We start from the raw sequence: 16,362 nt of genomic DNA, 5'->3' as shown, positions 1-16,362 counted from the left end.
GGTAACCATAAGTTTGTTTTCTATGTCTGACTCTGTTTCTGTTTTGTAAACAAGTTCGTTTGTATCATATGTTGGATTACACATATAAGTGATATCATATGGTATTTGACTTTTCTCTTTCTGACTTACTTCACTTAGTAGGATAATCTCTAGGTGCATGTATGTTGCTGCAAACGGCACTATTTCATTCTTTTTTATGGCTGAATAGTATTCCAATGTATATGTATTCCACATCTTCTTTATCCATTCATCTCTCGATGGATATTTAAGCTGCTTCCATGTCTCGGCTATTGTAAATAGTGCTGCTATGACACTGGGGTGCATGTAACTTTTTGAATTAAGAGTTTTCTCCGGATATATGCCCAGGAGTGGGATTGATGGATCATATGGTAGCTCTATTTTTAGTTTTTTAAGGAACCTCCATACTATACTCCATAGTGGCTACACCAATTTACATTCCCACCAACAGTGTAGAAGGGTTTCCTTTTCTCCACATACTTTCCAGCAATTATTATTTGTAGGCTTTTTAATGATGGCCATTCTGACTGGTGCGAGGCGATACCTCATTATAGTTTTAACTTGCAGAAGAAATGTCTTCTAATCCTCAACATAAGTAACATTCAATGCTGAGAATGATTCTATGGTATACTCTGGAAACGTCCATTGTTTCTTTTCTTTCTTTCTTTTTTCTGTCTCTTTTTTGTTGTTTTGTCTTTGTCTCTTATTTATTATTTTACATAATTTTTTTGGAAGAAAACGTTTCAGTGATTTCAGCTTTCTAGAAGCTAGAGAGGAAGGTCCCTAGTGCCAGAATGCCTAAATTTGAATCACAGCTCTGCTGTATACAAGCTATGTATACTTAAACAAGTCACTTAATCTCTCTGTGCCTTGGTAATCCCTAGCCCGTAGAGCTGTGCTACCATACTGTACGTACTTAATAAATGTATATTGCTTTTGTGTATATATGTGTTTATGCTGTGTATATAGATATTTATTAAAATATTAATTCATTTATTTGTTTTAATATCATTTACTGAATTAAGTAGAAAGTGTGGTTGTTTTTTATTGGCTGTGACTGGCATTTCCCTAAGAGCTTTCTAACCATAAAAGCAGTAGGTATCTATAAAGCTCTTTTTATCTGGTATGAAATCAATAGTACTGCCATTATACACTAGCATGTTCAGACTAAGAAAGAATGTATCACAGGTTTCCTTTAAAAAGACATTTAGCTTCTGCAACTATCCCTAAAAACATAGTTTAAATTAGCTTTATAACTCCATCTAAATTGTGCTGATTGTCCACAGTGTTTATTTAGAGATGTAGCAAAGGTAATTTTGTCTTGGAGGCACATGTAAAACCATAAGATGGGCAATAGGAAAAGATTCTAGGATAAAATCATGAGCTAACACAAAATTGTTTAATAAGAAAAACAAAGAATGTGTTTAGTTTGCTCACCATTAACTCAAAAAAGAACCAGGCTTGTTGCAAAGCTGATTCCCGAACGCTGCCACTGCAAACAACCCACTGCAAAGCCAGCTCCTCATGAAATAGCTATCCAGAAGTAAATCCAAAGTTATTATCAGTGTCAGGTCTGCTGGTAACACAAACCAAATAATGCAAGTACAAATGAAGATATAATGAGAATAAGCAAAATAAGGCATGTGAACCATTCAATGATGCAGTGAGGACACCCATTAACGAAACGGCTATTTATACACGTAAGACAGTGCATGTTGAACAGCTGAAAAAATTACATGTTATCTTGGAGTAAAATGTAATTTTAAAAGGACAGGTGGGAAATAGGCTCCTAAATTGTACGTGCAAAAAGAAACTAGACCGAAAACTCACAGTTACAAATAAAATCTGGCTTGTGCCTTACATACATATTTCAGCATATGCAAATACATTCATGAACTTTGCTGGTACAATTTAGGAAATACCTTTAAAAATTTAAACTTTGATATCAGCCATTAATTTTCAAGTTTTCAGGTATTTAAAGTCTTTTTATTAAAATAGCAGAAATTTCCTGCCTTATAATGGATATGCATACAAAGCATTTGCACAATAGTGTATATTAATATGAAAAAGGACTAACAAAACTGTGCATAAGGGAAGCAAATCAACATATCTTACTAAGAGTGATAATTTTTCTAACTCATCTTCCTTTCCCTGGAGATTTAAAACACAAAACAGAAGCAGTTACAGAAACAGAATTAAGAGTTGATACAATTTTTTTGGTACTAAAATTTAATGATCAAATTTAATGCACTAAACTCTAAAAACAGTCATCTGCAAAGATATAAATATTATAATAAAGTAAAAGAGCTTGCAATGGAGAGGTATGCCCAAAAAGACATCAGACAAGCAATGCTTGCTCAAATGTATTTTTTAAAACAGTGCAATTATTGTAACATCTCATACTGGTTATGTAAAGAATCCTTACATCTATTTAATTGTTGGAATTATTTTCCCCCTACATGGACTATCTTCATATGAATCTACCTTTTTAGTTGGTAAGCGTCCCGTTAATGTTTGTAAGAAACTTGACGTCTCTGTGTGCGAAGACATACGATTACAACTTCGATCCATAGCCTATGGAGTGAAGATGAATGAATGACGAGATACCATTAAAGTCTGCTGTGGATGACTATGCAGTTCAAGGATTATACACAATTTTTTACATAGAGCTTTACTGTCATTTTAACAGCCATCTGTTTTATTGCTCATCCCATTTTCACTATTTTAAGTTGCTTTAATGACAATGCATTAGAAGTATCAAAATGGCTTCTGTTTATTTTATCTTTAAAAGATAAGTATTTTAATGATTATATAAATTCAGAGTGCTGCAAAGAATGAAACTTTTATCTGTGTGATCTATACACATGCATGTATCTAGTAAGAAAATGTAAAAAGTAAAAACATACTTCTCACGGGTCTCGGACCAAAAAGAGAAATCAAGAATTTTATATTTAATTAAAAAATTAAAAGTTTAGAATAATTTCTTTCATGTTTCACTATCATCAAAAATTACGATTCAGGTTAGCCATATACTATATTAAATATAAATCATTTATAATAAATTTGCAATTAAAATTTTTCTTGAAGAACGAGAGCATTGTCCTCCAAAGCCAATACACAGATGAGAAGTATATTTTGAGGAATCATGCAGTATTAGCTATCAAGCAATTAGACTTAAGTAAGCAAAACCTAGTACAAATAAGTTACAACAAATTTCATACTTTGCAACACAGTACAGATTAAAACAGATTTTTGCTTCTGGTACTTAATCTTACAGCATGGGGATCATATACTGTTCATATTTAATTTCAGCTTATTACCAATATTTCTAGTCAGTGATTATGAAGAAAATGACAAGATAGTAAATGCTAAATGACAATGATACAATAGCTACACTTTAAACCAAAAGCGAATGGAAAACTGTCAGGTTTTTTCCACACAAAAAATTTTTAAATTCCTACTAAAGATGCGCTACCCCAAAAGTAGAAACTGTTATCAAAGCCATCAATTGCATAAGCAGCAGGCACTGAAACATCAATGGGGTATACAGGAGGGAAGGAGAAGGAGACAGGAAATAGGAAAGGAGAGTATTACTGGTGCAATTGGTGGTATTCATGCATAGCAGTTGGAAAATGTGCTAAGTAAACAAAAATACACACTTTTTAATTATTAAAAAGCAAGCCACTGAAATCACAGTATATACTAAAAAGTAATGTTCTAAAGGGAAACATCAGCAGCCAATAAAGAAACCTCTAATATAAACACCACCTGTGTTGATTCTGCACTTGGACTGGGGTTGGATCCCCATGGGGCAGCTTTTGGACCACCAGTGTTAACCCAGGAATTGGAGCGGTCTAAACCCTAAGCATATAATAGAAAGCAGTTGGAAAGGAAAGAAATATTACATGTGGCATGCTATATTCTTAAAGAAATCCAGACTTTCCAATGCAAACATGTTTTTAATTAGTACTGTTAAAGCAACCAAAAATTTTAGGCATCTATAGAATATTAGTTCATCAAAATTATCTCATTACATAATTTTTTAAAAATCACAAAGAAAATTAAGTATAGCATTTAAAGGTAATTTCTCTTTATATAAAGGGATCACCTTTAAGTATCAACAACTAAAGATCCCACAGCACCATCCCCCCAAACTCTCTTCAAAGATGGTACAAGTTAGCAACAGACAATTTCCTCTAAATCTAACTAGGGTTTAAAAGAAAAAAAAAAAAAAATGGAAGAAGAAAAACATTCCAATCTTGTCTAAAAGACTAATTTTATTCCATCTGTCATCAACTGAAAACTTCTGTGTAGCAATACTCCACAATTCTATTTGAACTTGCCTCCTCTTTTAGGGACCAATAAGAAAAATTAGGTAAAAAATTAAGAAAAAAAAAGATGCCCGATATTTGCTCCTTCCTAAAAATGATGGTAGATTTGGAGTTGTGCTCAGTCTTATTGTGCTTGTTGAAATTAAACATAATGGGCTACTTTTTTATATAAAAATTGTAATGAAAAACATTATGCTGGGGCTGTCTGTAGGAATTGTATCTTCATCATCACTATCATTAATTTGAAGTTAATTCAATATGCTATTAATGTGTATGACCAGAAGTGAATTATGTCTGTCTTCTCTGAAAGAGGTTATTATGATCCCAGGTAAAGGGGACTGGGGCTTTACTTCAATTTCTTAAAATTGATCATTAGAATCACCTGAATTATACAATTCAGATTCTGGCCCTTACCCCCAGAAATCCAGATTCAGCAACATGGGCTGGGCCCTGGGAACCTACAAATAGAACTGAGCAAGGTATAAGAGATTTTTAGAGGACTGCTGAAGACAACACAAGACAAGCCAACTAAAAATATTAGGGCCTGAGTATGAACCCAAACCAGAAAGCGCCAAAGAAGGATAGGTAAAAGAAAAGAAAGAGTAAACGGTGGTAATCAACTCTATGTAGACATTAGTATCACCTGGGAAGGTGAAGGACAACCATCACCACAAATGTGCAGGGCCCTACCTCTAAACAGTTAAATAACAACCTCTGGGAGTGAGGCCCATGCGTGTATATTATGGGAAGGAGGAGCTAGGGGGGAAGGGAAAGGGAGGGGAGGAGGAAAGGGGAGGGGGAAAGAGGGAAGACAAACTACTAGCTCTCAAGGGCTTAGCTTTTAGGGAGAATATTTCCCCTCCTCTTCTCCCTATTTTTTCCAAAAATACAAAGAAGTTGAAAGGATGATACAATAACTACCCATTTCCCCTCATTTTTGACACTGAATGTGTAAGATGAGAGTTAAAATTCAAATCCAGGTTCTACTGCTTACTAACTGTAAAATCTAAGGTAAGTTACCCAATCTCTTTTTCAGTTTCTTAGCTACAAAATAGGAATAATGATAAATGTCTCCCTCATACTGTAAAGATCAAAGTAAATAATGGAAGTAAATCACTGAATACAATGCCTCAAATATAGTAAACTCTTAAAAAATAGTTTTAACAAAAACTTGCCATACATGTTTTTTTTAAATGCTTCCTAGCAAAGTAAATTGGGCAATATTCAAATACTCATAAAATTACATAATCAATAGATTTGTTTAAAATAAAATACGCCATTTTATAGGTATTAATAAAGACTTCTCAGAATCCCATTATATTATTTCAAATAAAAGCAAATCAGCACACAATATGTTTTTCAGATAAGTTAAAACAAAAATTTTCAGTCTCCCAAATTATGTCACTACTCATGTTACAAAAATAACAAAATATAAGCATCTAATTTCTGCAAAATTACAACTGTGCTCTCTCTACCATAAATTTCTACAAAAAGAGAAACAATAACTTTGCCGTACTCATAAGTTCACTTTTTAACTTCTTGCTTAATAATTTCCTTTAAAACTAAGGCACATGCTAATGAGTAATGTGAGAATAAACAATAAATCTCTTTGTGCCATTAATTATACATTATATCCAAAATACTGAGGCACTGAACAGTTATAATCACATCAAGTCAAAGCCAACTGTTTAAAGAAAACTGGTGGCCAATTTATTTGTAAAGCAAATTATTTCCATAATTTAAATGTCATACAGCTAAGAATTATATGAAACAGCCCTTAGTTAAGCAAAGTCATCACTGATATTTACTAATATAATAACTATGTTTACATATCTCCAACTAACAGAAGAGATTAATCAAATATGTGTACATGTGCATGAAAGTGTTTTTATTCTGTTTTTGCCAAATCTCTGTAACATTATTATTTTGTTTTGTCCCTTAGGTATAGATAGGCTCCTTCCCTGAATAAGGCTCACAGTATATCTGACTTGACATCAATACTCATGTTTCAATACAATCCTCAGCATAGTGGATTTAGTAAGCTATGCACACAGTAAGCTCTCAGTTTTTGAAAAATAAATGAAAAAATAGGAGATGATACATTAGAAAGAAACTAATTATCAATGTAAAATTGCACTGGCATTTGCTTAAAAGCAATAAAATTCAAACCTGATGTAACCATATATTTACACAACTGAATGTTAAAAGAACATTGCTAGGACAAAGAAAGATCAGTTTTGGCAAAATAATTATGAAAAAAACTCACAAATATGGTTTTATAGCCACTAGAGTAATAAAAGCCTGTTGATAGTATTTTAGAACTTCAGGATTTCTGCATTTTGTATTAGGAAATGAAGTCTAACCAAAACTTTCATAAAACCAAATATCTTAAGATCTTTAAGTATTTAATTAATCCTGATAGCAAGAGGGCAAACAAAAGCATAATTCAATTTTTAAAAAGTTGTTTACTCTTGCTAGAGATACTCAATGCTTACTAACATTCATTCTTTGGATACATGTCTTTTGAGTACTTTTCATATGCTGGATATTATAGTTGCTTTGGATACATCAGTGAACAAATATCTCTGCCTTCATGGAGCTTATACTCTAATAAAGGGAGACAAACACTAAAAAATAAACATAACAGGTAACTAATTTATATGTTACATTAAAAGGTAGTAAATGTTATGAGTCAAAGAAACAGAGTAAGGGGATAAGAAGTCCCCGGGACAAGGCTAAGGAGAAAGACACACTTATACATTTAAATAAGTGCTCAGAGCAGATCCCATGGAGAAGGTAGTTCTCTGAGTACAGACTTAAAGGAGGTAAAGGAGTTAGTCATAGGATCTTGCTCAGAGATATGACATAATCCAACTTAAGTTTTGTTTATTTGTGACTTAAGTTTTCAAAGCAGCATTCTGGTTGCTATGTTGTGAAGTGAGTGTAGGTTGGAAGGAGGGAAACCATCTTTAAGGCTATTACATTAATTCAGGAAGAGACGATGGTAGTTCAGACCAAATGGTAGTACTAGAGGTGATGAGAAGTGGCTCTACCTTTAACATATATGCAAATCTGAACTAAAGGATTTACAAAAGGCAGCTGAGTTTAGAATTCCAGAGAGATATCTGTACTTGAAATACAATTTTTGTGAGATATCAGCATAAAGTGATACTTACAACAACAGGACTTCATAAGATCACGAAGTGAGTGAGTGTAGAGAAAAGAGAAAACAAGACAAGAGAAGACAAGAAATAAGGACAGAGGCCTGGGGCACTTCCAGATTAAGAGATCAGAAAAAGAAGAATCTACAAAGGAGACTGAAAAGGTGTAATCAGTAAAGAGGAAAATCAAGAGAGTGTAGTGCCCTAGAAGCTAAGTAAATAGAATAAATCGGAGAATTAACTGTGTCAAAAGCTGCTGTAAGGTAAAGTCAGCCAAGTGTTGAGACTTAACCTTTGGATTTAAGAACAAGGAGAGCACTGGGGGCATTAGAAGGGCAGTATGGGCGGAAGATCAAAGGAATATGTTTGAAGTAGGGTAATAGGAGTTAAAGAACGAGAGTAAAAGAATTGGAGACAGCAAGTATGGAAAACTCTTCTAAGGAATTCTACTACAAAAGGTAGCAGAGAAATGATGAAGAAGCTACCAGCAGAAATACTAGAGAGGAGATTTTTTTTATGGGAGAAATAAAAAAATTTTTATTTTTTATCCCATTTTATGGGATGGGTTGATTTAGTAGATGGGGAGAAACTGATGATGTAGGAGAGTGATGAAAGAACTGCTGGAGTGAGGATCTTGAGTAGGTGAAAGGGGATGGGTGGTTGTATACAAACAGGGAATGGACTTAGGGAAATGGACAGTTCATCTATAGCAGAGTTTTAAGTAGTAGGTAGTAGTAGATGGTAGTGGGTAGGTAGATGTGATGGTCAAAGGTGACAAAAGTTTTCTTCTGATGGCCTCAATTTTCTTAATGAAGTAGGAGATAAAGTGAGGAGGGGGATTGGTGGGGAGCTGTTAGAGGGTTTGAGGTACCAAAGAAGGCATTAAACCTTTTTCCGGGAGAATGGGAAAGTAAATGGAATGAAGAAATATAGTATAATTGCTTGACAGCATTAAGGGCTCTCTTGAGGTTCATGGCCTTTAATTTCAAATGAGACCAGTTATCATGGCATTTCTCAAATCATGTTTAAGGGCACAGGCAGTCAACTGAATTCAGCTATGGTTTGAGGTTTGGCTAAGCAAGTAAAATGAAGTAAGGGAAAGATAAGGGAATTGACGTTTGTTTATAATGGTAATAATTATAATGATTGATCATGGAATTTAAGCTGGCTAAATTGGAAGAAAGAACATTAGGGGCGTGAGGTACAGTAAAAAGGTCATACGATCAAGTGATTGGAGGTTGCCGAGCAGAGAAATTGTTGGAGTTGGGGTACTAGACAGAAAAATATAAGCTAATGGTTAGAGAATAAGATGCATGAAATTGAGATTATGAGGATTAAAATTATTCATCATGACAAGACTAAGGGTATGACCATGGCTAAGGCAGAGTGAAAGACAAAAATCATTAAAGAAGAGTTTCTCTAATTTCCGAGCGAATAAAATCAGAATAAATGAAGAGTAGCTATAAATAAACTTCAGATTCCTTATAATTTTTCAATGAGATAAAATTATACACCATTATTATTTGCGATTATGACTAAATGATAGTCCAAAATGAAGGTAGGTAGCTATCAAAAATAATGAAACCAAAAAAAAAAAAAAAAACAACATACAAAAACCATTTGAATAAAATTTGATTAGGACAAGACTGTATTGTCATAAGACAAAGTCTCATCTTATGATGGCTTTCTCAAAAGTTTATGTATATCATAATATCAGAAGCAAGTTTACATTATTATTATGTCCCATTTTATGAACCACTTGAAAAAAGACAAATAATCATTCCAATACATGTACACTTTTGTTCTAAATCTTGATGTTATAATCTATCAAATACATCATATATAAAGGAAAACTCTAGAATTATGCTAAATGAAGCATAATGCAAATCTTACAGAAATTAAGAGATGTTTCAAAAGTAGAACCTTGAGAAAAATGGCAACTATAGCTCTTTAATAGGAAAATTTCTTATAATTCACAAATGAGATTCATTCCACTGAAGAACTGTACTTACAGTACGTAAATTATGTTAAGTATTACCTCCATCACAATAAAAAAAAATCAAGAATGAAGACAAGGATAAAAAACCTTGTCTTCCTAGACATGGCAAGATATGTGGAGGGAGAAAAGCCGTCTCTTTTGTAATTGCTGTGTTACTCAGGTTACTCTGCAGCATCCATGTAAATACATCTGAACATCATTCTCTCAGAAAGCTCACAAAAAGTGAAAGTTTGTTTAATTAGAGTAACACCTATTTGGATCTTTAAGTAATTGAAATTCATGTTTATTTTTTAAATTATAAGGCTACAAAATATTTTTTTCATCTGTAAGAAATTACTTTAAAAAACGTATTTTTGATCTGTGAGAAATTACTTTCAAATTACGTAAAACGTACTTTAAAATGCGCAATGCTGAAGTTTATTAGAAGTGTCTGAATGTAAAATTTCTGTAACTATATGAGTAGATTTAAGTAATTCTGATGTGTTTGATCTACATTCAAGTATTTCACAAAAACAAGCTCAGATCATTAAAAAAAAAAAAAAAAGGTCTATTTACTTCAGCCTAAGGGTTAAACACAGACCCCAAAACACGTTTACTAATTCTTCCTCATATCCTAATTAACAGACTAAAATGCCAAAGAAAAGTTGGCTATGATTCCATAACAAAGGTATCTTCCTTCTTTCTAATAGCAAAAAATCAATTTAAAATGGTTTGGTCAAAACCCAACATAATGTGATTTCTTGGCCTCAGTCTTACTGTTCTTTTTTTCCAGTTTGATTTTCAAACTCTGAGTTATTTTTGTACTTTATAGAAAGGTAATGACTACTTTTCCTTAAGTATATTTTGGGGGGTAATAAAGATGGATGCTTATATAAAATACAGCTGGATCTTATACTGGCTGGCCTCTCCCTTATCATCTGGGATAATCACTAACCATGATTAAATAAATCATATTTTTCTAATCCTGGTGCACCTTACATAGAGTTTTCCATGTGAAATGTAGCTCTATTAATTGTTAATCATTGTTCTTGATATTTTTGGAGAAGGGAGGCTCATATTTTAAGTTGATAATATGTCCCAACTACACAGCAGTCACAGGTCTCTTTTAATCCTCTAGAAAATCAATCTAACCATTTTTCACATGATAATCAGACAGACAATGAGTCGTATGTGACTGGTCATCCTGCACAAATTTTTTAATTTGGCAGATATTCTTGAGCAGAGCCCACAAACCAGTTTGTAATAGCAAAAACATTGAATAGAAACATCATTTATGTGTTCACTGATAGAATAGAAACGCACAATTTCTTTCTTATTACTAACTCAAATACATTTTAAAATTAAAAATAAAGTAAAACAATTGGACATCTCTCATTTGTTCACAAACTGAAAACCAAATTTATAGACGCATATCTTCAGTTTACCTTACTGCCGATGATTGACCGTACTTCATCATCTGGTGACGTGGGAGTTCCAGATATATCTGGATTACTATTACTAAGGCTCCGAGAACGATTTAAATTAAGGCTTGCAGGTCTCACAGCAGATCTAGCCATTGTGGCATAATGCACTGATCCTCCCAAGCCCCCAGGACCTAGAGTTGTATATAAAATAACATATAATTAAGCAAAAAATTAATCAGCAAAGGACCTGAAAAAATCTCTTCCACTTTACAAAATTCCACAAAGATCATAAACTGCTTTTATTTCTAAATGAAAATACTATAAATAAGAAAAACACTCCAGACCTAGTGATAGCTATACAAAGACAATTTATTTTACAGCAGCTGACAAAACCATGTGAATTATAAATACAATCATTATCTCTTCAATGTTTCTATGATTATGTATTACATATACAATAAAAAACAAAATAAGAAACATACACAAATGTTACCTTCCCTTATATATGAGGGTATCTAAGACCCAAAATGCTCCAGCTAATATCTTTTCCTTTTTTCCCACCCCTCCTGCTCTGCCCCTTGAAACACAGTCACTAAGAGGGAGAGCCAATTTCCTGTCAATATCTCTTAAATGAAACTATGGCTTAGGTCTCTATCTTTATCAGTGACAATTTTAACTATAACAAAATGGCATCTTTATAATATACACACATAAATGTATACTAAAGATAATTCTCCTAAAAGCCCAGGTTATACAAAAAAAAGCAAAGAATCCCTTTTTTGTCTGAAATCAAGCCTGATACCATTATTTAACTAGGATCTATGAACATAAAATACCCAACAATTGTATCTCCATTTTTCTTTTTTAAAGAAATCTTTCTGAGTGTCATATTTGCAAATGACACACACCTGTCAACTAAGTAGTTTATAGTCTTCAGGTCAGCATGTAAAAAAGACATTTTGCAAAATCTGTGAAATTCTAATAGTGTACTGAATGGAACCGTAAATGGAGTAGCATTATATACAGTCCACAATCACTTATATACTCAGAGACTCAAGTACTATCATTTTAGAAATCAAGATAGGAAATTATGAACAAGACTATAAGAGTCAATTAGTTCTCTGTTTCAATTAAGAAATAAAATGTGCTAAAACTGAGATTACTATTACGCCTAGTTTTCAGAGTGAATGTCATAATTACTTGTCACCATTATTAATGTTAACACTGACAACAGCTGAAAAGGGCACTTACCATTATCACTAGTGATGGATGGATGACTCATACAGACAAATATGTAAACAGGTTGAAAGGTATGCACAACATAATCATTAACCTACTAACTGAACAACTAAAGAGTGATTCAAACTAAGACATCCCCCACCACCACCACTACCACCTATGTCATATAAAACAAAAGCAAGTGGCTACTCTGGGCTCTAATATTCAAAAAGGCTGTATGATTTTATTGACCATGAAGAGATCAGAACTTTTCTAGAGGATAATCTTTTATAGTACTGTAGGTTTCACAGGGTTATCAGGAAACTACTGAGCCATCATATTTCTTCTTTAATGTCCAATAGCACTCTGAATGACAAATATAACATTCTATTTATCCTATTTATCTTATCTTTTTTTTTTTTTAACTGAGATATTGGGGAACTTTATGCACATATTTTTAACATGTAATCAAGAGAAAAAACTGAACTGGGAACTGTAAGGAAAACAACTTTGCCATATGTACCCCAAAATGTAGTAAATAAACAATGAGCAGAGATATGTTTTTATTCTTTGAATACAACATCAGGTCCCTAGAGCTGAGCCACAAGTCAACAGCATGTATTATACTGAGAAAAAGAACTCACTTTATTAAGTATCAAGAACAAAATCCTCCACAAATGTCTTTTCTAATAGAAATCACCCTCACTGCTAATTTGGAATTTGGAGCAATAGCCTTTTATTAAACTGTTTACAAACAGCAGTTCATACGTCAGACTACATAATCATAAATCAAGCTGAGATGACTGCATTAGCCTCAAATAGACTCAGAGAACCTCAGTGGGGATTTTTAAATACTCTTCCTTCCAATTTTACCCATAATGCCTTGCGATGCAACTTAATTTTTTTTTAATTTAATTTTATTTTATATACAGCAGGTTCTTATTAGTTATCTATTTTATACATATTGGCGCATATATGTCAATCCCAATCTCCCAATTCATCTCACCACCACCACCTCCCCCCACCCCGCTTTCCCCCCTTGGCGTCCATCGGTGTCTCTATTTCTACCTTGCAAACCAGTTCATCTGTACCATTTTTCTAGATTATTTATCTTAACTGGGAATGATAAAATGCTTCCAGAGATGGAAGTTATTTTCAAGGTTCATTTCCAAAAATTAATTCAACCAAGATCTCTCTAATTCAACTTAAAGGAAGCTGTATAAATAATGATGCTTTAAAATATAACCTATTTATCCTTTTAACTCCAGTACATAGCATAGTCCATGGCACTTAGCAGGCATTCAACAAATGTCTGCTATTGAATAAATGCATCACACCATGGACTACAAGATTATTTCAATCCTATTATGAACACATAATCTATGCAAGATAGTTTCTTAGTAAAAAGAATAAAATACCTGGTGATGGTGAATTAGGGTAAGTATTTGGTAGGCGAAAAACATAATAGATATATGATGCGAGAAGGCTGTTTCTGCCATGCTGGTCATGATTTCCTTCCAAGTTTTTGTGAAGCCGATTTATAATTGATGCCATGGCTTCAAATGATGCTTGACCTAGATTTACTTTTAAGGAGGAAAATATTTTTCCATTAACTTTTTTAGACTGTAAGTTCCAAAAAGATCAAGGTTTTGCCTTCACTATATGCATTAAGTATAGTGACTACACACAGTAAGCATATAAAGATGATATTTGATATTAATTTTATGGTATCTATTTATAATACTGTATTAACTGAATCAAAAATACTTTTAAAAAAATGAGAAAAAACTAATTCTAATAACTTAACATGAAAACTATGTGGCTTTGCTTAGTGAGAAAAAAAGAATCATCAAACAGTACCCACTACTTTGTAAAACAATACAAAGCACATGATAAGTAAAAAATCTATCTTATATATAACCTTTGAGAAGTAACTTCTCATTTTAAAGATGACTCTGAGAAACTAAATACCATACATTGAGCACATGTTACTTTTGTTTATAAAATAAAAATTACCAATAAAAGTAGATTATTAAAAATATTAACTTAATAGAAAAGAGTTGATAAGCAACTTAATTGAAGTGAGTAGCTCTGTAAAAGGATTAGAAGGAAAAAAGGGTAGAAAACCAGGTTGAGGTAAGGCTATAGCACATTAAATGCCAGGCTAAGTAATACCTACCCAGCCATTCAAGTCAGTATATAACAAGAATATTGCAAAAATTGGGAAATTCTGGTAGCTCAGTGAATAAATGGATAATCCAAACAGCCATTCTGAGCAATAGCACCTCACATTTTATGATTTATTTAATCAAGACAGGAATTTATGAACAGATAATGAGGCCAATTAAGTTTTCCTAAAAGTGGAAATATCAGATAGAGTGGTCATTTAGGAAGATTAATCTATATATACTGAACTAAAAGAGAGACTAGAAAGAGAGAAACCTAAGCAGGGTTTAGCAATCCTACCTGTGTTCCTGGTTGACTCCTTTTCCTTTTCCTCATAGTAGCTATTCCAAACCATCAGAATCCTTCTCAAAACTAGGTCCACTTTACTCCCTTCTCCACAAATCCTCCTTTTTATCTCAGAGTAGAAATTTATAGAGCATGAAAGTCCTGAAGTTTTTACTATAAATTTATCAGAATCTGAAACAATTTTTAGTTCCTTTCCAAAGGAAGCAGTGCTTGTCTCCTACATAAGAATGATCTATCCACCTTAATTTCTGTCCTACATGCTTGCTTCATTAATTAAACCCTCTTGCACCTCTATATAGATTCTCAAAGCATATAAACATGCTCAAATCTCTCCACTCTTATGCCCTAATCAACCTTGCTTCCTCTTCTAACTAAACTTCTCAAAACAGTATAAGCTTTTTGCATTCCTTTCATCATCTGCTGTTTACTACTAAATTCTCTGTAATCTGGTTTCTACTTTCACTATTTGACCAAGACTATTCTCATTAATTTCACCAGTGGATACTTCTTCAGTATAGTAGATAAGAGTGGGACTCTAGAGTCAGTTGCTTGGGTTTGAATCTTTAGGTAAATTTTTAAGCGTATGTTCATCATTTTATTCATGAAATCATGAAATTCATACCTATACCTAGAGTTGTAAAGATTTCATACATTAATATAAATAAAGTACATAGCACAATTCCTGGTACACTATAAGTGTTGGGGAAATGTTTGTTACTATTGTGATTATTTTACTTATACAATCTACAAAAATGAACGATGTTAACTTTTTTTTCTTAAAGCCTTCTATGACTTCGGTAACATTACTCTCTACAACATCTCTTCAGTATCTCTTAAACTACCCTCTCTTCTCTATCCCACCATCACTGTCTTTTATCAGGACCACAGAGTTTTTTGTATAAAATTCAAGATTTCAAATCTGTCTGCCTGCCTCCAGATTTTCTCACTTTCAATCTACCTCCGTGCAAAATCATCCTTATAAAAGCCAACCTAGTCACATTACTTTTCTAATTAAGACCAGACCCTTCAAAGCCTATTGATCCTTACAGAATAATAGTCCAATTTCCTAATGTGTCAAGGACCCTACTTCATCTCCCCTACGACCAATATCATCTCTAAACACTAACCCTCCAATTCATAACTAATTACTTATAATTCCCCCAAAATTTCCAAGTTAGTTTATCTGTTTGTGTACTATACACACACTGTTTCATTTCCTTGGGCTAGTTATTTACCTGTCAGACTCCTACTCATCTTTAAATGCTCAACCCAAGAATTACCTCTACTTACAAGTGTCCCTAAAAAAAACTCAAGGAGTTGAATACTACTCTCCTTTGTGCCACCACTTAATACGAAATTTCTATAACAAGTTAGCTGAAATTTCTCACAAGCTCAACTACTTTGCAGGATTGGGTGGAAGCTGTTAGCAAAAGTAAAGGAATGAATCTTGGAAAAAAGGTAGGAAACCTGAATACCTCTCTTTCGAGAACAACTCACAAGAAAAAGAAGATACAGATTTTGAGTCAACGAAGAAAATAATAGCTATATTAAGTAGAGGATAGCAGATGAGTGAAAATGTAGATTATAAGTCATGTAAAACACAATATGATTTATCAGTTGCATGTTTTCTTAACTAGTCTATGAGATCCTTAAAATCAAAAACCATGCCTTGGTCAGTGCCTATCACTGTATGGTACATATTAAGTGCTTAATAAATATTTGGTGAGTGAATAAATAAATTTGTCTTCATAATTTGAGTA

General features: G+C 33.0%; 1 protein-coding gene across 8 annotated transcripts in view; it reads right to left on the bottom strand.

The window, feature by feature from the left end:
• Positions 1-16,362, bottom strand: part of DOCK7 (dedicator of cytokinesis 7) — a 184,685-nt gene that overhangs the window by 63,322 nt on the left and 105,001 nt on the right. For 5 of the 8 annotated variants that reach the window (XM_082453122.1, XM_082453123.1, XM_082453120.1 and 2 more), the window contains 5 exons: positions 13,549-13,713; positions 10,934-11,103; positions 3,787-3,879; positions 2,503-2,592; positions 1,456-1,551 (listed from right to left, as the gene is read on the bottom strand). In XM_082453122.1, coding sequence (XP_082309248.1) covers positions 1,456-1,551; positions 2,503-2,592; positions 3,787-3,879; positions 10,934-11,103; positions 13,549-13,713 — 614 coding nt within the window. The remainder of the gene's footprint in view (positions 1-1,455; positions 1,552-2,502; positions 2,593-3,786; positions 3,880-10,933; positions 11,104-13,548; positions 13,714-16,362) is intronic. The other 3 variants (XM_082453125.1, XM_082453126.1, XM_082453121.1) reach the window with 1 other exon arrangement.

This window comes from Balaenoptera physalus (assembly GCF_965194825.1).
Source record: "Balaenoptera physalus genome assembly, chromosome: 1".
NCBI classification, from domain to species: Eukaryota; Metazoa; Chordata; class Mammalia; order Artiodactyla; family Balaenopteridae; genus Balaenoptera; species Balaenoptera physalus.
The sequence above is the reverse complement of the archived record's forward strand: the minus strand, read 5'-3'. Positions and strand labels throughout refer to the sequence as shown.